Raw genomic sequence first — 24,034 nt, forward strand, 5'->3', positions numbered from 1 at the left:
TTTGTTTTTTTATTCAGGCGACGGTAATCAATGCAGAATCGAAGTGCGCCGTCTTTCTTTCTTACTAGAACAACTGGTGCTGCCCATGGGCTGTTTGATGGCTGGATGATGTCGTCGCGAAGCATTTATTCCATTTGGTCCCGGATGGCTTGTCATTTTTGCGGCGACTCACGTTAAGGGCTTTGACGGAGAGGTCGGGCGTGCTGGTCGGTTATAATGCGATGCTTGGCAATCGGCGTTTGTCAGACCTTCGGCAGTGACGAAAAACCTTCGCTGTACCGGATCTGGTCTTGTGTGTTCCGGGCAGGGCTGGATTGATGTCGAAAGTGGGCGAGTTTTCTTAGGCGAATCTTCTGCAGAGGGGTCGGAGAGGGCGAAGGAGTCTCGTACGTCGGATATTTCGTCGAAGAAAGCAATCGTCATTCCTTTGTTAATGTGCCGGTATTCTTCGCTGAAGTTAGTCAGCAGTACTTCAGCCTGGCCGTTGCGGAAATGTGTGATGCTGATTCCTCGGTGTAGAAGCAACTGCATGTTTCAGTCGATGATTGCTTCAGCGTTAATGGCTTTCGTGGTGCCTACGGTCACGATAACGATAACGGGGTGGGACGCTCACTTCTTCCTCCTGTACACTCAGGGCAACGTGATTTTCCAGAGTTTTCCTCGAAGGGATGGCCTCGTCCGTCGAAAGCATACGGCAACGAATGTTCCATTCATCACCGAGTAATCGGCTCCTGTTTCGACAAGAGCAGTAACTTTCTGGCCATCGATAGTCACTTCTGAGTCGGATGTCCTGGTTCTTGCATTGCAATTCGGCCTCGGCGTCGGGTCACGGCTTCCTCGCGTATGCGAATCGTGGGTGGGGCGTTTCGTCGAAGCTTTCCTGTGTGGCGGCGTCGTTTTAAATGCAGTTCGCGTCGTGGTCGGGGCTGTCATTTTGTGCGGCGTCGGTGCAGCGAATGTAGCGTCTTCATGCGGCGTAGCGGGTGCAGCGTCTTCGTGGGCCGTGGTCGGTGGAGGATCTTCGGCGTTTCGCTCGTGAGCAATCCTCACCTCCAGAGGTTGCTGTCTTTAGTTTCCCCTATGGGGGCTGGGAGACCTCCTCGTACCGCGGCTGCTGCAGTATGATTGGGGTCGACATCTTTGGCGAGGTAGTGGTGCTCGTAGCGGCGTCCTTTCGCTGTCTGGTGCGGTCCGGCAGGGTCCCGAACTCAGGCTGCTCTCCTTGGAGACGCTGGCTGGCTCATCCTCCGATGCTAAGCGCAAGGGGCTGGCTTCCTGACTTGAAGGGACATCTGGAACATGGAAGGCCACCCAGCACCTCCACCAGATGTCACGTAGTGGTGCCGGCAGTCGAAGGAGCGATGAAGACGGACAAAAGGTCTTCTAAAAGAAAACTGTTTTTTGGGCTGACTTGCGCCCACAATGGACTGAATCACTCGGCGGCGGCGAAGTGACAAGCATGCTGAGTGGTCGTTGAACAGAATCCCCGCCGCCGTCGGCCGTGCTCAATTTAAAGCTGATAGCGAACTTTCGAGATAAAGCTTGCAAAGTTACTAGAACATTCCGGAACAACGTAGAATCGGCTCTGTCTGGCTGCGATCAATCGAGATAAATCTAGTCGTGTCTTGCGTCGCAAACAAAGCGATAAAGTGGCGTGGCGGCAGTTTGAAGAAGGAACAAACACTGCAAAGATTTGCGGCAATATTTTGGCATTAAAGTGTACCTGCTCCTCCCGAGCAATGCTGGCCGAGCAGCAGTGATAGATGCCGGCATGTGTCAGATGCTCTACAGATGCCTCTCTCTCACCTTCACATGCGAGAAGAGGCCTAGTGCGCTTTGATGTGCCTTTATTGTAGTTACCTATGTTGCACAGCTTGTGAACCCTTTGTTCTGTCCAGCAACCCTTCAGTTAGAGCTCCACGAAACTCAAACATATTTTCATTTTCCTTCAAGACCAAAGTGTACTAATATTCAACAGTAATGAGTAATGGCCTACTTGTATGTTTACACATGTGTGTTTGGTCATTAAACATATTACATGACTTGAATTTGCTCAAATTTGAAATGTAGTTGCTATGAAATTGTGTTATCTGGAAATGTATGAACTGACAGAAACGTAGTTTAATTCTGCGCAACGTTTTTAATGCCTGTGAATTTGGGTGTATGAACTGGGAACACATTAGCAAGGTTTTACTGTACTTGCCAACCATTACCAGGTGGTATTTTCCATGTGGAAGGAAACTGTTAAAGTCGGCAGTCAGCTGTTGGAGTCTGCCAATGTCCTGTAGGGAGATAGTCGGGGGAGGGGCATCCTTTCCACCAAGTCAGTGCTGTGGCATACACAGCCATTCTTTTTGGCAGCTTGTAGTTCTCTGTCCAATTCAGGAACTTTCACTCAGGTGTGACGTTTTTCTGGGAGGATTAGTCCAGCTTCTCTTAAGACGGTTGGCAAAGTTGTCTTGTGTACTGAGACTAGTGCCCGTCTATTGAAGATAGTGCTCAACTGTAACATGTGAAGGTGCAAGCTTTCCCCTCTTCTGTCTTGTGTCAGCATTGGTTTATTCTGTCTTGTCCCGCCTGAATTGATGACGAAATACTCATCTTCGCTGTTGTCGTTGTAGCTGAGTGAGTGGCTGGCAGCCATTTCTTTCTTGGTGTTATCCTACACCTCGTGTTTTTTACGGGTCTGCTGAAATGTGTTCTTTGCATTATTGTATGAAGTTGCTCGAGAAAGGTAGCCGTATGTGGCGTCAGTTGACTACAATAGCAAGCTTTTGATTTCTGAAGGATCCTTTGGGCATGTTATGCTCTTATCTGCCTCCACCTTATTAGTGTCTACTGTGATGTCTGGCTTTGAGAATATGCAGCCAAAAAACTCTAGCCTTGTTTTCCCTGTCACGTGCTACTTTCTGGTGCCCTTGGCACAAGGCTAAGCCAGCATTCATGCTCCCCAAGGGTACATCCAGACGCTTATGTCGATTTCGACTTCACCTTCATGAACTTGTTGATTGATGCATTTGAAAATTTCTGCTGCCGCATCTACTGCAGCAGTATGTATACATGAATGTACGGAAATGCAACGCACTCCAAATGGTGTGAGATGTATGCTCCTTTCTTTCATTTTGACTCCTTTCTCTGTGTGCAGTATCTCTCTTGAGAAGGTCCTCTGTCTATACTTTGTTCTTTTGTTGACATGTTCCACACAACCAAGCAGCATAATTTTCCTTCTTGCAGTTGTGACATGTGGATCTGCATGTCTCCTGCATGTGGCCACTGTCATCCACAGCATGCATGCATCTTTATTTGTGCACGGTCTGTTTTCTGCTAGCATTTGTGCTGTTTCTTCTGTGGGACTGCCTTGTTGATCAGTCCTCTCATAGTCTTCTCAGTGTCGGCAGATTACCCTTTGGCATTTTCGAGACTACATCTTTCACTTAGCAGGGGCATTGTCATGCTGTCTTGAACCCTTAGTGTAATTCTTCTCGATCTCACTGGTGTGGTTCTGTGGCATTGAATTAACACGTGGTAGTCAGCGGCCACAGACAGACATGGAATTGGTCTTCTTGCTTCATTTGGCACAGTACATGACTCTGAAAGACTGTGCTTTTCTGTGGTGCATTGGTATTCTTTAGCCTTTCTAGTGTGGCATTGTACAAGCAGTTGCAAGGTGCAATGTCTTGCACTTTACGCCATCCTCGGTGATGTTAGCTGCAGCCAGATAGCTTTCAAATCTGGCATGTCACCATGTTCAATACTGTTACATTCTCATAGGGTCTGCATTTGCATCATAAGCAGCAATGTTCAGAACTAGGGTATTCATGCTGGTTTTGTCTTATCTGGGAAGCACCGATGGCTTCTTTGTTCTGCTTTACATGTGGCTTTGTGTCAAGTCTTCTCTTTCTTTAGATGTAGTGCTGGAGTTCTGCTGTGCAATTCTGGGGTCATTTTAGGAACCCCATTTTCTTTGCCACTTTGTGGTGTCTTCTAGGTTATCCTGAAGAGATGGCACTTATTGATACTGAACCAGTTTATTTTTTCGAACACAGGTGCTGTTTCAGCACTTGCTGTCAGCTGTCTGGACCAGAACCCATGACAACTGAGCAGTTTACTAGGGCGCTGTGTAGGATTTTCAAAAATCTTTAGGACTGATTTACATTTCCTTGCTAACCCTTTTACACCTTTCTCATTACCAGTTTACTAATACAGTGGAACCTCAGTAAAACGGGCATGGATATTACAAATTATTAGCTATATCGAGTCTTTCAAAATATTTTCAGCAAATACATGCAATTTTTACCTTATGTATTGAACGCAGTTGGGTGAAAAATCTATATATCGAACTCCCAAGCGCCAAGTGATGCCTGCTCGGATGGTAGGTGGCAATCATCACCGCACTACTCAAGTGACTAGTGGTGGCACGGCAAGTGCTCGCGCCAAAGTTCACTCTTTTATCTCGCACTCGCCTACGGCACTACAGAAGATAGAGTAGCGTGGAGGGTTGGTAGCCAGGGGGTTCAGCTCGCGTTAACACCTCTCGCACCCATCGACAGCACCCTGGAAGCAGCGGCGTGGATGTCTGTTGCCTTGCAGTGGCCATTCTGCGCTCATGTCGGCTGTCACAGAGGTAGGGAAGACTGCAATGCCTTCACTCTGAAATACCCTTTTCCACGCTGCACAGCTGTAATGCGAGGAAGCCATACGGGCTGGCACTTGGTTTGCCATGGCTGCATGCTGGTGGTGCTGTGCGGCAAAGTCAACCTAACTAGTGTTTAGCACGTGGTTTTTACGACCTCCGTGATCGCCGCGAGCGCCTTCGAAATGATGCTAAAACTTCGGAAAAGGTCTCTCTCTATTGTGTGAAAAGAATGTAGACGGCAAAATACAAGGAAAGACAATACAAGCACTTGTACTGTTTTTCCTTGCAGCTGTCGTCCATATTCTTGCGATGTGAACAAGAACTCTGTGCTCTGTGTATTTTGTACAAATCTTTGATCCCCTTCGATTTTTGAATTTCAAGAGTCGTTTGTAGTGCGTATGTGCTTTCATTCAACGAGCTAGCTAGCTAACTATTTTAGTGTATGTGGCTATGTGTACAAGTCCATTGATGACGGTAGTACTGATGGCCTTGCATGCGTCAGTTGCACCACTACAAACTATGCAAAGTGCAGCTACATTAGTGCAAAGCAAAACAGGCTTACTAGGTCTCAGCAGGTTTGACTTAGGGGAGCCTGTTGTATAAAAGTTGTTTTCAAAGCAACAACTGCCACATTTTTTTAGATTTTCACAGTAAAAGTGGTTACTGGTACTAATAAATCTAGTTACCTTAATTTGCTATGCTCTTATCCACATACATGTAAAGTTTGGTTGAGATTTAATTTTGGTCTGTGCAAAAATTCGTTGGGCCTCCTAAGCACTCATATGAGTTAATGTGATAACATTAGAGTTATTGCCTTGTGATTAAATTTGTGTCTGCATTTCATGTTTCTCCGTCTGTTTCTTTGCATTGGAGCAACATTCACTGGCCACTGTTCGTACTCAGAGCTGCAGCCACAGGTGCAAACTGTGGAATGTGTGCACTTCCTTTGCATCTGCCACACTTATTTTGTGTGCATTTGTTTTACATCCTTTGTTTAAATTATGCACTTAATTTATCTACATCCATTTCTTCAGTGTGCTCTTGCTCGACATCTCCATGCATGTCAGGTGACCGTACTCCATCCACGGGTGGTGTCAAGGAGGTTCAGCCTCTTATCATAGCACCATTAGCATGGCTTTATGGTCACTGAAGTTGCAGGTGGCATTTTTCACTTCCATACTGTTCTCATTGTGGAATGCTAAATCCAAGCAGGTGTTGTGAATCGTTGTGACTACATTCCTTGGCGTTGCCATCTCGAGCCCTACTCATTCTTGGAGGATATCTGGGAACTTCACACTGACACATACGTCGTGATTGAAGTCGCCAACCACTGTGAGTCTTTCGTCCCGAAATCTAGGGGGCAATTCCTTCGCTATTATGTCTGCGGCAAGGGCCTCGTTTGTCTGTGGGACTAAGTAGGCACACACGACGACGATAGCATTCGAGAGTTGTGCTGAACAGACTTCGCCACTTGCGTGGTCATGACAAACGAGGGCAAAGTCCACTGCAACTGCTCTTCTCCTTGCATATATGGCCACTCCTGCCGCTGTGTTTGTGGTTGAGCATTTGGAGGTGCACACAGATTCAAACTCTTTGATCTCACAGGGTTTGTCAGGCTCCATCCAAGTTTCTCTGAGACACAGCAGCGAAGTCTGCCGAAGACAGATGTCTTTTGCAATGCCCTTGGAGTGCGCTGCAAGTGATCTTACACTGACGCATCCAATGACCACTTAGTGTTGTGTCAGCATGGCATTGCACTCTTTGGTGATGCTGTCAAGGTAGCGTGTATACTACAGTCTTCTTAATTCTTCGGCGAATGCCATATCGGGGTTGTCTCAGTGATGTCTCGATCAATCAGTAATTGCCATCTGCCGCGGTGTGCAGGTTGCTCACATTCCAGTGACCGGGTTGCCACTTGCCGTGGTGAGCAGGTTGTGATGTCACTAGGTCACGTGGCCTCTCCCGACTCTTGAGGGCGGCCCATCAGGGCAAGTTGTGATGACTTCACAAGTTCACATGACTTCTCTCGACCAATCAGAAAATTTAGTCTGACATCGGCGGGGTTCTGGTGTGACGACAGCTCGAATGCTATCGCATTAAAATTTGTAAACCAGCTGTGAGATTGGCAGAAAAAGCTGTTGGAGAAAAAAGTGCCTGACATTTTAGAAGGCGTTATGAAGAAGTCAATGCAGAAATAGTGATGGAAACTTTAAATTTTATAACTAAGCGCTGCGTGCAAGATCATTCAACATACTGATCTTGGAAATGATAGTGCTTACACATGGTCTCTAGTGCTCCTAGCTTCACTTTCTAGCCTTAGATCTTTTGTTTTGAAACACAGCCAGACTTGCCAATGATTCACTGGCTTGACTGAGGAGTGTTGCCTTGGCTGTGGTTGAGCCTCATTACAGCATATTCACCACTTCCCTTAGTGGCGCGCTGCTTCTTGCGTTCATCCGTCATGAAGTAACAAGAAGAGGAAGCTTTTCATGCATTTCACCCTCTCCAAATAATCAGTTTTGCAAGGACCTTTTATGGCTGATTTTTTACTTTTTTTCTGCAGTGCCTTATTTAAACAAACAAACGAAAAGTAAAATTCGGCCACTTGATCAGCAGAGTCGTTGGACAGCTTCCAGTGCCACCGGCTACGCTTGAACCTGCGTACTGGCTGGAACAGAGAGGAGGCACCCCATTCATCGTATAGGCCATGATTAAGTGGAATATTGTGGGAATGAATGCACAATTCTGGCAACAGGTTCTGTATAAGAGTGTTGACGGCATTGGCGTTGATGGTCTTAGGCACATCAGTTGCCATGCCTTTACAAACCACATGAAGTGTAGCTGCGTTGGCGCAAAGAAAAAGCACTAATGAGAGCATCAAAGCAAGCTCCTGCTGCGGCGAATTTCGAACCAGGACCTCACAAGACGTGCTTGCAAGAGGTGACAAGACTACTGCAAAGCAGCAGAAATGAATGTTTGTTGCCTACAAAAAAAAAAAAAGATACTGCATGACAATCTGCAACCTACCGGCTCCATCCAGCAGTTACCGCATGCATGCTCGTTTTTTGTCGTCTTCTGACTGCAAGAGCACTGCCAAAGCGGTAACGTCGTGTCAAATGTGGGAGCCCGCGGGGAGCCCGAGACCACCCAGCCTGCAATCGGCATGCGTGCGTCTTGCATTCCAATCCATTTGGATTGGTGACTTGAGCTACGTGACAAAAACAAGTGTCTGGTGTGAGTCTTGGGCAGCCCGCGGGGAGCCCAAGGATGATAATCCGAGTGGCCCACTGGTAACTTTGGTCCTGTTGCAGGACACCATTGACACGACGGCCATCAACAGCCATGGGTTACGGGCCTTGGACATGGCCCTTGACCTAGACAGGGCCCAAATCATCCACATGCTACTTGTGCATGCGGAAAATTCATGCAGTATGGGCCAACAGCAGATGGTGAGAACTGAGAACCGGTACTTCAGACATGTGCTGGTGCCCTGGTGTGCAGAAACTGGCACTGCTTAGTTACAAAGCTAGCAGTGTTTTTTGGAGAGTAACAAAAACGTTAAAATTTTTCTTCGTTTTCTATAAGAATTAAAATGAGTCTTTGAGGCTAAAGAAATAAGAGCTGGGCATTGGGCTCCAAGGCATAATTTTGTGGTATCCACATGTCTCTCTTTATGGCCAGAGCTGAGCTTGCAGTCAATGTGTCTTAGCTTCTGGCATCTAACCAACCTATTTAGGATATGCAAAGAGCTGTTAAGTATGACAAAAAGAATTCTCAAGTGGCTTCCAAGTTTGTACATAGGGGACAAGTTGTCTTCTTTATATAAAAACGCATTTTGCAGGAATACCTGCTTGGGCTTGTGTACCTGTCTGTGGAAAAGTGAGTCCAACTAGCCAACTGGACTGAAGTTAGTGTTAACGGAAATAACGAAAAACATCACTCCTCATACTTTCCATGCCACCTCTTCTGTAGCCCCTCCAACCATGCTGTTACTGGTGCCATATGCAATTTAGACATTATTGAAAGGTGCCAGTTTTTCTCATTAGGCGACCTCAGTTTCTTCACCGCCCTGCATAACATTACCAAGAGCTTGCACAAAGGAACATATGGTGCGCGAAAATGCAAGTTGTGGACACGAACAGTGCTGGTATTTTGAGCCAACGTGAAACTATGTAATGAAAAATCATCACATGGATAAATCATTGGTGCATGGATGAGTGACCGCCACTAAGCCTATTTCACTTACAAAGCTCCCCAGGATGCATCTGCATGAAACCTAGCAACCCCAAAGAAAATGGCCAGCATAATAGGGTTTTACCGTAGCCTCCTTCACAGTGTCCATGCATGGCTTGTTGATGCTGCAGTCTTGGATCTTCATGGAAAGTTTTTTTCCTTCAAACAGCATGTTGCAGTGTGAGTAGCTTAATGGTGAGAAAATTAGGCCCAGAGTGTTTCGTTTTGCTACTAGGGAAAGGAGTGGAAGTGGAGAGGTGCAAGACCTGGTGAATATTGCAGATGGTCAACCAAAGAAAATCCACCAATGGCTGTAGCACATGATGATGTGTGTTGTCCTGGGCCGATATTGTAACTTCAATGCCTCATGGCATTCAAGTTATATTGTGGGCCCCGGTGAGCAGCCACAGTTTTTAGACTAGGCCGAGGCACTTGCCTTTGAAACAAGGTAGCATAGTGGTATTCTTGGTGTCATGCTTGCTTCTGCAAGCCTATCACCTTGCGAGTAATTTTCTGCATGGTTGGTGGTATGTAAGGTTTAACGTCCCAAAGCTGCGAGTGGGCTGAGAGAGACACTAGTGAAAAGCTCCAGATCAGTTTTGACTTCATGGCATTTATTGTAGCGGTACTGCACAGCACACTGTAATTTCTGCATTTTGCCTCCGTTGAAATGCAGCTGTCATAGCCAGGATTCGATCTCACAACCGTGGGCTCAGCAGCCAAATGTCAAGGACATTGAGCCATTGAAGTGGGTGCCCCCTGACAAGTAGAGCGTGTTTGGCACTAGTATTGAATTAATAAATTGATGAGGAGGCCTAGTCCTTCCCTGCACTATACGATGGCGTCTCCTCTCCCCATGTTGCCACTACATCTACCACCACCTGTCTGCAGCCATCATGTAATCCATGCTCCATGTATGCACTGTGTTTTTGTGGCACTTCGTTTGAGGAATGACACCAGGTTTTTAATATTCTGTGCCACTGCAAATGCTCTGGGTCATGTTGAGGACTGGTGGGGCCACGTTATGGGCAGTCATTTAGGTGTTGCCATTTCTGAAAGCTCAATCATCATTCAGGGGCATGATACTGCTTACAGTGAGCGCGATGCACCAAGACCTGTATGCCTGCATGGCTCTGTGCATGCTAGAAATTTTCTCCATGTGCACTGGAGATGTGCCTATAAAGTTTATCCTGGTCACATTAAATTGAGAGGTCACGGGACCAAAATGGAACAAAGCTAAGAATAAAAGCCCCGATAATGATTTCTGGATTTTATGCTCTTGGCCATGTTTACATGACCTTCCCAGTTCAGCCATCCTGAACATCGGTTGTTCTAATCAAAGAATTCAGCCCCAGCTTTTGCTGTCAGTTTTTTTGGTTAAAATAAGAGAGCCATCATGAATGCAGAAGTTTGAAGCTGCTGTTCGCAGCATAAATGCTAGCTGTTCATGTTGGGAGAGAAGGCACATCTGATGCATGTTGCACTGGTGCCTGCTGTCAAACAGGTTCTTATTGTTTAGTTAGCTGGTCATGGAAGATACCTGTGAGCACTGATGAGCAGTAGGTGGCTCCTGTTCCACAGCATACTGAGGAGGGGAGGGCTTATAAGATGCCTTCAGGTTCTGTTGCCTTAAACTGAAGCTGGCAGTGCTAAAATTTCAGTCAGGGGAACCATGTCATCTGTTCAAAGTTAAACGTGGATGTAAAGATCCTCCATATGGTGAATTCCTCAATATTACCAAGTTTCTCGATTCCCCAAGACCGCCCCCATTGAACCGCATGTGTTTGTAAACTGTATGTAACAAAGGTGTTGCAGCGGTTGACCTTGATATAACAAATCCGCTACACCGACTTTCTGATAGCTAGTGCTGAGTTACTTGGGGTTTGGCCAAGCCGCGCGAAAGTTTCATGACACTAAAACACTGCTGTGAGATGAATGTCTGCGATCGCAACTAACAAATGCAATCGACACAGCGTGCCGTTCTCCAGCATGATTGGCGCTTCTACATGGCAAACACAGCAGTCCCCGCAGCTTGCTTTTGTGGTGTCACAGTAAGTGGCACTGCATCAGTTTTGCGTTAAAAAGCACCCCAAAATAGCACTAGCAAAGGGGGCACTGGAGGAGCACTGCAACTTCGTGGTCACCGTTCGCTTGTTGCACGATTCTGGCGCAGACGGCAGGGGCACGGCCGTAACAGGGATGGCGGAGAATGCCAACGACACAAGGCAAAAACAAAAGTCCATTTCCTAGAGCAACGGTGGCCGGGCACACCTACACCGGACACATATGAAAAGGCCGGTGCTTCCGACTTCCCCGCCTCCCCTACTCTACCCGCCTCACGTGCGGTGGTGGCTTCGTGTGAGCTGCAGTGGAGGTGGTAGCGGCTGCTGCCGCTGTCGCGATATCAACACGTCTATGAAATGTTTCTCTGTGTATACAACTTTGAATGATGTGGGTTTACTTGGTTGCTGGGCAATTTTCATTTTGGTTTCCATTCTTCCCTTTTCATTCAAGTCACCATGTGGAAACTGCACGTAACAAAAAATTGCTGATTTTTCTCAATCACTCGAAACAGCAGTCGCATCGACATGTTCACTTTTTGATCACATTCGCACATTTTGCGTCTCTCTGCTCCAGTGCCTTTGTACACAGCTGTAGAAATAGCTTTCTAACAGCTGGAGTGAGCGTCCAAAGTTTGAGACATCTACACAGCAGGACTGGAAAGTTTCTGAAATTTTATCATCATTGCCCGTTTTTCTGTGAACATATCACTTGTAGTTTAACAGTACTTAATTGTGATGAAAAGCACCTAGTTTCCAGTAGTGTCTGATGCATGTGTGTATATGTTGCCCAAATGCACTCTCCACGACATCATGTGTCATGCAGTTGTTGTTGTCACCAGCATGGAATGCTCAACTTCCCACCAGGATTGACCAGGCCTCTGCTTCATCAGTGAGCCTCTTGAAGCCATTTTTTTTTTCAATAAGCTGTGAGACTGTCCTGGTGAGTTTAGCTAACATTGTGGAAATCTTTCCATTGGTTTGAATGAAGTCTTAATAGGTAGAAACATTTAGGGATAAGCTCTCCTTGTGCGTAGAGTCGAATGTTGAGTGGTGGTTCAGTATTTGGGGTGTTTCGCCTTATGAGGAGAAGTTGTGGCTTTTGTGGGGAGCATGGTAAGCCTGGAGCATGTTCATGGTTCTCAGCAGTGTCTATCGCTTGCTGTAGGGTGTTTGATGTCTGCATCACTGCCTACCATAGTCCAGAAGGTGATATCTGCATAGAATGTATGATGTAGGTTAAGGATGCGATTTAGTTTCTCAGATGATGATAGCACTGCCAAATTGAAAAGTATTGGTGACAAAACGGAGCCTTGTGGTGTCCCAGCATTCCCCAGGGGTCAGCTATAGCTACAGGAGCTGTATCCTCTACTGGCTCCCTTCTTGCATCCGGACTGTTCGTAGTTGCACCCCAGAAAAGGCCGAGGAATGTGCAATAGCCATGGCCATAGCTTCCACATCATGTACTACTATTATTAGTGACTCTCAGTCTGCAGTACGTAGCTTTGCCAAAGGCTGGGTTTCCCCCGCTGCTTTTTCCATCCTTTGGACAATCGCAATTGATAGCTGCACCATTTTCATCATCTGGATCCCCGCTCGCACTGCACATGCACCGGGAAACAGAGCCGAGGTCTCACTGATCAAGCGGAGATGTTGGCTGACTCCCATGCGGTATTTTCCATGAAGGACCACTTGGTCACGTACCACGCCATCACAATGCATTATCGACTCGAATGACTGATTTCCACCAGGTGATACATCTCCTACAAAATCTGAAACAGTCCTTTGGCGACAGCTTCAAAAGCTGTCTCTCCCTACGCCGGCCCGTATGCTGCAATGTTTCCTGGTAGCTGCAGCCCCGACTGCACCCTCTGCGGTTAACACACCAATAGAGCCCACATTCTATTGGCTGGCCCTGCTCATCTCCCAAAACCAGAACTGCAACTCAGTACTTTTGAGCAATGGGAGGTGGCGCTGCTCAGCTCGGACCTGGAGCAAGTCACCGAAGTCATCACGAAGCTATGTCTTCTGACCACCTAGCATCGACCTCAACTTACATTTTTCTTCTTTTCTGGAGCTTATAAAGTTTCTCCTCCTCACAGCAACTTGTTGCACAAATGTCCAAGAATACGATGTTCAGAAAAGCTTTCTGTGTTGGTGGCGCACAGTTTGGATCCAGCACAAACAAGCAACTTAGTTTTTAAAGCAATTTGAGCTCATTGTTACATCGCATTCTTTTGAGTCCCTTCTTTATTTTAAGGCAGTTCGTTTCTTAAAAATTATACAGGCATGGGATTTCAAAGATGAAAAAGATATCATTTTTTTCTTAGTATATATAAGGATGCCCTTCAGCAGGTTTCAATTTCAGGCATTAAGTGTAACGTCATTTAACAATTTTTAACATCACCCGATGAGAAGCTTCAACACTTTCTTTCATACAGAAATCAACATAATGTTTAATTACAGCAGAACAAAGTTATGAATTTTGTGTCTAAAAACAGTGAAAAAGAGTACAACAGGCTGCTTGTCTGAGCATGATTGAATTGCAAGCAGACCAACTTGTGTTGGGAGTTTCAGAGCGCACATGACTGCCAACGCGGCAGTGGGTTGATTGTGGCTTCATGCAGGAGCCATGCTTTGGCACTGACTAAATTCAATACTGAGTTTGTTTATGGTTACTGTGCTTGGTGGTTAGGGATCTCTCAAGGCAAAAAACATCTTTGAAACGACTTTGAAATGGTGAACTGAAACTGGGGTGCATGACTGGAGGTGCAGCTTTGTATGATATGGTGGCAGTGGCGCAAACACCGTTATCATCTTTTATGTGCATTGATGCATGAAACTAGCGACTTCAAATGACGAGCCTGAGCATCAAAAAATGAGCCTAAATTTTTGTTCTGCAAGTAGAGGAGTGGGCTTTAACGAGTGGATAATGTTTTTAACATAGGAGATGTGCGGCGCCGAGCAGAAGGCACCAGAGCTGCATAATTTGGCGAGCGTGATCAGGACAGGCAGAAGAACTTATGTTGTATGTTCATTAAAATGCTTGAACTCACTAGCAGTTGCATTTAATCTGACATAGATGTATGCCACGTGTAAAGTGAGTGACAATTATTCTCATCTTGTGAACCTTTGACACCATTGCTTTTATTTTGGGTTTTCCTGCTGTTGGCCACTGATAGTCGTTTGAATGGCTTGCCAGCTTGAATTTTTTTTTTTTGCACATAGCTTATCCTAGTGTGGCAGGGTTTCTATTCAGATATGCTGAAAAGATTGTTGCTGTGCCATTTGATGTTTTAATTTCTGCCTTGCTCTTCAGCCATTGAGCCTGATTATATAGTGCATTTTGCAGTAGCCGTTCAGAGTAGTTTTCCAGTTTAAAGTGTCAGAATGGGAGTGGTGCTGCATGGTGTATGGGGTGCATGGTGGATGGTGGATATGGCAGTGGTGGTGGTGGATATGGCAGTGGTTGATGTGCTGGTTGTAGATGTGGTGGTGGAGCATGCAGTGATGGATGTGGAAGTAGTGGTGGTATGATGAAACAGTGAAGTCACCATTCAATCATATGGTCACCTTCTGATTAATGAGAATGATGCAATGCTGTGTTCACCTTGTGCTCAAGTGGATCGCTCGGGCACAGGTATCGCCTCCACCTCTTCACACACTAAATCTGACTTCTTGTACCTGTATTAACTTTTGAAAAACTCATGTAACTGGCAGAACAGCATCATACAATATGTAGTTTTTTTTCACGTCCACTTCTAACCTGTGCAGTCAAAATTGGCTATATTACTGTTTTTGTTTTAGTCTACAGTTCGAAACATTGTTAAAAACAATGTTCTGAACTGTTCTGAATTTATTGGCAGTTTTCCTAACAAATTAAACTATTCGTATCACCAGTCACTGGGTTTTGATTTTATTGACTTGCAGGAGCAAATAAACACAGCACTTGTCCGATAAGACTGCAGTTCCATTTTGGGAACATATTGAGGGGCAATGCTCTTAAAAGCAGTGTACACGCAACTAGACAAGATCTCTCTGCACATTTGATTCACCTTTTAGAAAGGACATTGCTCTCCTGGTTGGTCTCACTCCTTACCTTAAACATTGCAATCTGGAAAGCTAATTTGGTGGTATCGCAAATGCCAGCTGTATTTCTCCATCTGCCAAAACTTACAGGTTGAGGTCACAGTAGTCTGCCGCTCTCAGTTTCCCAATTATACTGAAGAGGCTGTCTCTTTTTGCCCTTGCAGGATGTGGAAGGAGGAGATGGTAACAATGACTGGCTACAGGGTGATGAAGCATATGCCAGCAGCAGTTCCTTGGTGTCAGGTATAAACATAGCACAAGTCACACTTCTCTGTGCATTGAGAAATTGAACTGGAGAAAAGTCAAGCACATTGATGAAAGTTAACTGAAGCACCTGTTGCAGCTCTTCCTGCTCAGCAAGTATATAAAATTGTTGAACAGTACACATGCTAAACAGTACATGGGAAGTTTGCTTACAATAAATGCACTGCAGCAGTTTGCAGCCAAAGCTGCTGCACAGTATTTTTACTTAATGTTCAAATGATTGGTGGTTTTCTAAGTGAAAATTGATTGTCTGTTGCGTGAAATTGTTTCAGTATGTTTATCTTACTTGTGGCTGCAGATGGTGGTGGGGCCGAAGGTGTCACACCGAATGGGCTTCGTGAAAGCATAATGGCAGCTTTGGATTCAGAGGAGAATGCTGCCAGAGTGCTGGATTGCTTGGTTGGTGGTGGAGATGCCATCGTGCAAAAGGTGGTTGCCTTCCTCAAGGGAGGGGGGCTTGGCCGTGCCATCTACAGGAAGTACCTAATGGTAGGTGATGGCGCATGTGCCGCTGTGACATTGCGTCCATGTGACACATTTTGTGGTGTGAATGGTGCAAATTGTGCCAGCTCCTTTGCTTCGTATCATTACCTCTGACACATATCTCTCACAGCACTTCAATCAGACCCATAGCAGAGTGTACAGAAAGCCCACTGCTTCTGAACCTAGCTTATTCACTTGGCTTTAGAGGTGTGTGAATTCCTATGTAACCTTTGGACAGGACATTTAGCTGTTGAAAACCTTTGAGGAAACCACTTCCGGGACATATGCTACATGTCGAAGTATTTGCTGCTCATAAGGGACCTTTACATCCCTAACTCATAGCAAAATGCTCACATGAGTGGCTGAGTTTCATAGGGATCGATGAGCTTCATTCAGCACCCACAACCAACATGTGATGTTAAAAGCCTGGGAGTGCACGAATGGCAAATAGCAATTCCTTGCTGACATTCCTTTCCATGGTGTCCTCAGAGATGAAAAAAAAAAAAAGACCAGAAAAGCTTTGTCTTTTCTAGTCCTTTTTTTTTTTTTAGGTTTAAAGAATGCCACGTTTGCAACGGTGCCTGAGAATGCACACCTGATTGTCATCATCACATTAACTCCTAGTTATGTGATTCCAGAGCAGATGGAAGATTTTCCGTAGTAGTTTTTTGGTTACACACTGGGAGTTTGCTGACCAAGGATTTTATGGCTCCTGGTTTGTGAAGTATTTGTGAAATGCACCCAGACATGTATGTTTATCTCTTTTTCAATGCTGGGAATCTGCAGCTGATTTCACCTGCAAGCAGCTTGGTGCCTCACTGTGCAAAGCTTTGTTTGCAGCTAGTCATTGAGAATCCTGTGCTGTTATGTGCCTGCCTCACTGCATAGTTACAAGAATGGAGAACGCGATTCACAGCATCAAAGGATCCCACTCTCTACTAACATGAATTTCTTTTGCACACAGGCAGGCAGTTTACCCCTGGTCGCCTGCACATACAGCTCTGCTCCCTTCTTCTGTTCTCAGTTGTGTGCTTGTCTTCTCAATTGGCATTGTCTTTTTGTACACAGCACAGTGCAGTGGCACAAGCAGTTGGCTGCCTGACACTTTGGAATGCAGGCTGGGGTGGCTGTGCAGGAGTTCATGCCAACAGAGGTTCACGAGTGATTCATGTTGACCAGGTCTTTTTCTGCATAGTTTGTAAGACTCGAAACAAAGGGTACTTGAACACTTCAGCTTGTCAGAAAATTTCATGGTAGATAGTAGCATGTCCCCGTTTTTTTTTTATGGTTGTCTTGTTCAAGCATAGCTAGAAGTTGAAGCATAACTAGTAGCATGCCCTTTTAAAGGCCACGCCTTCTAATGTACTGGATCCGCGAGCCATGGTCTTGCTTGAAAAATCACGCCATGGCAAGAATGGCCTTCCGATTGCACAAACTATACAAACTGAACCTGAAGCCTGGCATTCAAGAGTAGTCGTTCACATCATTCTCAGGGGCCATCTGTGGAATGAGATTATTTTGGCAGGGACTGCTAGGTCACAGCAGTAAAACATAGTTCTCCTTTACTGTCACTTTAAGGTATGGACACTGCAGAGAACCCCAGGCATCTCTTTATGTTGTCAATGTTGTGAGACAAGAGGTTATAAGCACAAGCTTAGCACCATACCTCCTTTGAAGTTTCATAAACCTTTTAACCGTGTCTTCTTGAACTGTCCTCCCATATTCACTGTGCCACTTATCTTGACAGTGGATAGTTTGCCACCCCTTGATATAAAGGTATGGTCAGTCGTGCAGGTGATGGACTTTTCATTTTCATTTCATGTGTTTTATTTTCATCAAAACAATGAGGGTAGGCCCAGGCAAAAAGTGGGCTTCATTTCCACTTGAGACAGCCAGGACCACCCATATACAAGGCATGCAGCGTAAAGGGACACATGTAAATGCAATGGTAACTCGCACATAATTCGTGGGGGGGGGGAGTACAAATATTCCACGCTCATTGGTACATCCGACGGATAACACAGCACAAAACAGTTAACGAGAGACACAGTTTTAAAAGATCGTAAATGCACAACAAAAGAAGTGAGTCAAGTACTATGCAGTCTTAGGCACAAAGGAATCAGAAAAAATAAATTATTGTAGCTGTAGACATAAGTCATGGATTTCTCGCAGGCTGCAGCTGTCAATATAAATACTCAACAAGAGTAAGCAGAGATAGATGAATATTATGAGCTCATGCTTAGCAGCACAAAAAACGAGGACAAAAGCGAACGAGGAGACACAACTCAAGCGGAGACTCAACTTATGAAGTATGTGAAGGACTGCATCATAGTGGATGATGATGAGGTTGTCTTTATGGAAGAATGTGGTGTTTCAGTAGAAAGTTTCCTAGAGCTCCTATCGTTTTACCTCGACTCGACCTCCATTGGGTGGGGTGAAAAAGTGTACGTCCAGAGGTCTGGCATTTGCATTGGATCCCGCGTCTCACCTGTCTTGAACGACATTTTCCTAAGCAGAATGGACGTAAGACTAGCTGAAGATCTTGTTGATCTTGCAGAAGGGGTCTTCTGGTAGGTTGATGATTTTTTTCTCCTCCTAAAAGATAGCTCCCCCAGGGTCATCCCAGATGCCGTCACAATATTCAAGGAAAGGGGCGACGGTCTGAAGTTCAGATTTGAATTGCCACAGTCAGGCTCCATCCCGTTCCTAGACTTGAGCATTGATTGCCACGCAAGTGGAGTGTGCTGGGAGTATCTATCGCCCAAGAACGGAAAAGCCCTTCCTCAATCATAGTTCTGGTAATTCGAGATTGGTAAAGGCCGGCATCGCTGCTTCTTGCCTAGAAGCCTCCTTCTCAAAATCCTGCTACCACAAGGTTGAAACAAGCTTTCTGGGACAAATGCGCAGGCTAAAGGAAGCAGGGTTTCCTGATCAGACTCTGGCTAGAGTCACTGAAAGGATCTTGGCCAGGACTGGTAGGCCCGCGGTCATCGTGAAAGAGAATGCCGCGGAAAAACGAATGGCAGGAATTCCCTACGTCCACGGCATTTCACATCGCCTAAAGAGAGTGGGGGCGAGGTACGGGGCAAAAGTTGTTTTCACCGCGGTTAACAAGCTCGGTGGTGTGTGCAGTGCTGTGCGCAAAAAGCTTGAGCATGGTGGTGACCGCGCAAGGAGTAATTGCATGATAGCCCACAGAAAGAGGCTCACAAATTGTGACACAGGTGTTGTGTATCGCGTTCCGCTTTCATGTGGTAAGAATTACATCGGCCAGACTGGTCGATGTATCACCGCATACGGGCGTCTATCCTCTGTGCTTAACGGAATCGTGCCAAGCCTACCGGCGTCTGTTCACTTCGACCGTCGACCCAAAAGCCAAACCTTGCGACAACTATTACAAGTACACCTGTGGAACCTGGCTGCGAACACACGCCGCCGATCAGCACTTGTTAGGCCATTATTGGCGAGAACTAGCCGGTGAAATCGAAGGCAGACTGAAAAGTATGAAGATATCCAAGACAAGCCGGCAGCCGATCCACAAGGCGGCACGCTTCCTGAGCGTGTGTCTCAGCGTCACTAATTCCTCAGATATGGACAGCCTCAAGGAAGTGCTCGCCCGAGCGAACATCACCTGGCCCAATCCCAACAGCAAGCCCGATTTCTTAAACTCTTTGTTCTACGTGTCTCTGGATTTGATGAGCAACGTCTTCTTCAACATCAGACTCGTTCGCGGAGAATCCGGACATTGGCGACTATACCTCACATTTTCCGACTCGGCGCAGCGATTGCACAAGGAATTCCTAAGGCAGATCAAGACTCGCCACTTGGCTGACCACCTTCGAGAGATGTACCGCGCTTTCGGCAAGCTGAACGAATCGCGTCTTAATGAGATGCTGCGCCACTATGTAGACATGGCCGACTTGTTCGAACAGTTCTCGAGGCCTCTGCGCGTTAGGCGCCAGCTCACCAACGCCACTCGGCTCCTCGAGTATTTTCCGTCGATGCCCGCTAAAAGATGGAACGACGTCCTTACCAAGCACGCCAACGTCTCGCTGAACGAGCTCGACGGGCTCGTGACGAATGCACCGGACAACCTCCACGCCGTGTCCAGCCTCCACCAAAAGCGGGGCGAGGAGCTTGTTAACGAACTCGTCGAGGTCCTGGCCGTACAGTCGCTCATCATCTTCGCCGACTTCGCACTGCTCTCCAGCTTCTACCAGGACAGTCAGCTGGCGATGAAGGACGTCCGACGCAAATGCTTCACGGTCACGTACCATATGTACGGATACGCCATCAATGACTGAGCGTCTAGCGGAACACCGCAGATCATTAAAAGGTGCTGTGTCTTCCAACCTCGCATTGCAATGCAGGGGTTGCAAAGATTGCTTTCCTCACCTTGATAGGAAAAGTATCTTGTTCAGGCACAGTGATAAGATATGCCAGAAGCTGATAGAAGCTTATTTGATTAAAAAAAAAAGGCAGATGCCTAAAAAAAAAGGTCAGCCTGCAGGATAAGGAAGTTCCTTTTCTGTGCAGTTTCTTGAGTGCGAGTAGACAGTAGGGGGGGGGTTGGCCTGGTGCGATTGCTTTCGTTTTCCTGTTGCTGTTGTGTTCCTATTCACGCAGGAATGAAATGTCATTGGTTTTCTTTGCAAGCATGGAAATCAGTTGTGTTTTCTTTTTTTTTTCGCGGCCTCTAGAGCTTTCTTTCTGTGCATAAAAATTCAGTTGATAGTCTGCGCTTGTGTTGTGTCTCCTTGTCCGCTTTTCTCCTCGTTTTCTGCGCTGCTAAGTATGAATCCACACCAACTAGCCTAACTTTCTGTTCTTATTATGAGCTCAACTGGTTAAAATGTTGAAGTCGCAGTTACTGGTGAACACTAGTTGGTGCAGTCATTAAGCAAAATGGAAATTTCAGCATAGACACAGAACAGAGCAGAACTGACAGCTGATTCTGGAGTCATTTGCTTGTACATATATATGAAAGCGGTGTTTGTTCCCTCCTTGTGTCTTTGTTGCTTCACACTATAGCACCTTTGTCAACAGAGCAGGAATCTGTGTACTCAGCAAGAGACTTGGAATATCACTGAGAGAGACCAGCATCCTTGCACAAGAAAACAAAGGCATTTAATTCGTATCTGACTTAGGAACAGCACATTGAGTTTGCCATACAAGGAGAAAGGCGAAAGGTGACATTTTGCAGGCTTTTAACGGTACTGTATGTGTTGTATAATTACAGAAGTACTGCAAAATCAGCTGCGCCAGTGGGCAGGAGACCATGGCTTTATGACAGAGGCATTGCCTCATTTGCTGTGGCCACATATGTTGAACCTGCTGCAAAGGGGAAGAGGCTACTATGGATAATGGCTCCAAGCACTTAAGGGTCTTACAGAAGTGTAAACCACTTCCTGCTGTGGTAAATCTTGAACCTTGGTGATGTGAATAGATAAACCACCAGTATAGCGAGATAAATTTTTTACTCAAACACTGAAGATGATTTCAGAAAAAATTAGCAGTGCAGGAGGTGCAAAAGTAAGAAAAAGGTTTGTGTAAGGAAATCCATTGTCACCACTGCGAGTGATGATTTACTGTAAGGAACGGAGGGAGATGCACGAAGGGTCTGAATTGTGCTTCCTGAGCTGAGTCTTGAGCAGTGTGGAACTGTATGGCCCACTCTGCAGTTGTAAAAGCATATGTTAGGTCTGCTGAAGGTACATGGCAATTCTCACTTATTGGGAATCCAGCAACCCACAATTATGGTCCTGACACTGCTCACTAAGGGCCACAGAGTGTGAGTGGCCTGTGTAGACTGGCAAAGAGGCTTCACACCATTCAGAGGCAAATAGGAAATTAAAATATATGTGCACACATTATGCTTGGTTTATTCACATGCAGATATTAATTTGGCATGATAATGTTCAGGGTCCAAAAGAAATGCTGTGCATTGTTCAAAAGCCGGCTTCATGGTTCATTAAAGTGAACGTGGATTATGACTGTCATTTGTAGATTAATGTGTATAAGACATTACATATTAGGCCATTCATCCGTGCTGCAAAGCTCTTGTATGTAGACAGCGATGGCCGCGGTCTACACACTCTGAATATGTAGACTGTCCAACTCGCAGCGCTCGCTGGCAAAAAAAAAAGTTCACTCCAGATATAAGTGACGCATACCCCCCTCCCCTTCCCTGCCGCTGCACTCATTATGTAGTTAACTGTAAGATGATGTTGCGGTGGCACGTGTTCAACTCAAACCAGTGAACACTAACGATGCAGTAGCAAGGACAGCAGTCGGAGGTCAAGGGAGATCAAAGGCGACAAAATGAAACCCCATCCTGCCTTCCATGCTCTCGTATGGCCCGGCTGCCAACCAAGCTTACAACGGTCGCGTCCGTCGATAAGGCTTGGCCAAGGTCACTGATCAAAGCGGCCAAGAGAAAGATGAGATAACGAATGAAGGGGTGGCCAGGGGAGAAAGAAGCGAAGAATTGTAGGGGCGAAAATTAAGGGACGCTGTTCTGTTGGGGACAGAGAGATAGAAAGAAGGAATAAATGCACCTTTCCTTCCTTCTATTACCCTTTACTTCTCGAGAGAAAGGTAGAAAAATATAAGTGATAGAGAGATCCCGGGCCAGCAGAGCTTTGTTGGGCTTAAAGCCAATACAGAATAACTGAAAAGGATGCTAGTTGCACTCGTGCTCGCGAGGCTCGTTGTTGACAAAACCTAGTTGTGCTCGCCACCAAGCGAGAAGCTGATTGGGAGCTTAGCCAGAGCGAGGAATGGCGGGCGACGATCTGCCAGCAGCGAGAGTGGCACCAGCGACAACGCATAGAGGGTGAACCTTCAGCTTCCGAAACTGCTGTCTCGAAGTTCGTGCTAGGAAGGCGGCCGCGCTAGAACGAAAGCGTGGGAAGCGTGGGCGCGAAGAAGCTGCCGGCTCGCGCCGATTTTCAGCTGGGCCATTGCCAGTTTAGTCATTTTTAAAAATTTTTTTTCACATGGAGCTCCATACATCCTACTGGGAACAGGCACCGGCACGGCGGTGCATGTACTGCCCGCTGCTCGGCCGAAATGGCCTCAGCCCCCGCAAATAGGCCGCCTCGGCGTATAAGTCGACCTAATTGCACATGGTCGTTTTTGTAAGAAAAAGAAAGGGTTATAAGAGGCAATATACAGTGATTGGTGCATGCACAAACTACATGTGTGACATCACATTTGAGCAGACAGGGGTGACAGGATAAGGGGCTGGTTAGGATACACTTATGAAAGAAGCCAACATCCACTGAAATGAGTTGACCTCTTTCACATAATATATTACCCGTCATTTTCTTCATTTAGAGCTGAGTATGTTGGCTAAACCAATCTAGCAGTCTGTTCTATCTCAGCAACATCTAAAAGTCACTCAAACTTTTTTGCCTCTAGGAGCACCATTCTTCATCCTTTACTGCCACATGTGGGAATGAAAAATAGTACCCTATGGAAGGGCCATACAATTTTCAAATTAAGTTAGTAGCTATTGTCAGTAGCTGTGAGTCAGTCAGTAGTAAGCAGTTATAGTGTAGAAAAGCACAGACAAGAGATGGAAAGGGTGTGCAGGACGAAGATTAAACTTGGAACTGTGATTTATTATGCAAAAGCACCACCCTGAAAAGCACCCAAAGAGCATGTGCAAGTGATTGTGTGAGGATTCAGAGTTGTATAAGGATTTCAGGTGCCTCTCGAACCCATGTTGGGCTATTGTAGATGTTCAGTACTGAACTGCTTCAGTCCAAAGAAGTGATCATGCCTGTATGTGGTTATGGTGGAGACCTTGCAAACATGCAGGTCCACTCGCACTAGTTCAGATGTGGTATGCAAATGGAAACCTGTGCACATGCGCGTGCTGGAATGTGCATGTGTTCATGGTGCTTGAAAGGTTGACAAGATGCAATTTTTGTTTTTTCCAGGACTTCAGTGACGAAGCTCTACAACGACTTTTCACTGAGGTGCTCTGTATCCCACTGGATGCTTAAATAAAATGAGTTAATTTTTTTTTGCTTTGTCGACCAACCTCTAACTTGCTTGAGTAGCCAAACCCGCATTGAACTTGGACTGCTGGGTGTTCGGCCTGCGAATTCACGGCCTACAGAACAAGAACTGAACACATATATTAGTGTGAAAGCACTTCAGGTCGCACTCCCCGAGCTTCAGCAGTCTGCGTACATGTGTGAAGCCTCCGAGTAGCAATTGTAACTTGCTCACTGGGCCAGTGGACACTTTAGTTGTGCTG

General features: G+C 46.0%; 1 protein-coding gene across 6 annotated transcripts in view; it reads left to right on the plus strand.

The window, feature by feature from the left end:
- Rel (nuclear factor NF-kappa-B family member relish) overlaps nucleotides 1-23,797 on the plus strand; it is a 139,480-nt gene extending 115,683 nt beyond the window's left edge. For 4 of the 6 annotated variants that reach the window (XM_077650106.1, XM_077650107.1, XM_077650109.1 and 1 more), the window contains exons 16-19: nucleotides 7,948-8,085; nucleotides 15,183-15,261; nucleotides 15,581-15,771; nucleotides 23,712-23,797. In XM_077650106.1, the coding sequence (XP_077506232.1) occupies nucleotides 7,948-8,085; nucleotides 15,183-15,261; nucleotides 15,581-15,771; nucleotides 23,712-23,777 (474 nt within the window). In that variant the 3' untranslated portion in view covers nucleotides 23,778-23,797. The remainder of the gene's footprint in view (nucleotides 1-7,947; nucleotides 8,086-15,182; nucleotides 15,262-15,580; nucleotides 15,772-23,711) is intronic. The other 2 variants (XM_077650108.1, XM_077650111.1) reach the window with 1 other exon arrangement.
- Nucleotides 23,798-24,034: the final 237 nt, after the last annotated feature.

Source organism: Amblyomma americanum, chromosome 1 (genome assembly GCF_052857255.1).
Source record: "Amblyomma americanum isolate KBUSLIRL-KWMA chromosome 1, ASM5285725v1, whole genome shotgun sequence".
NCBI classification, from domain to species: domain Eukaryota; kingdom Metazoa; phylum Arthropoda; class Arachnida; order Ixodida; family Ixodidae; genus Amblyomma; species Amblyomma americanum.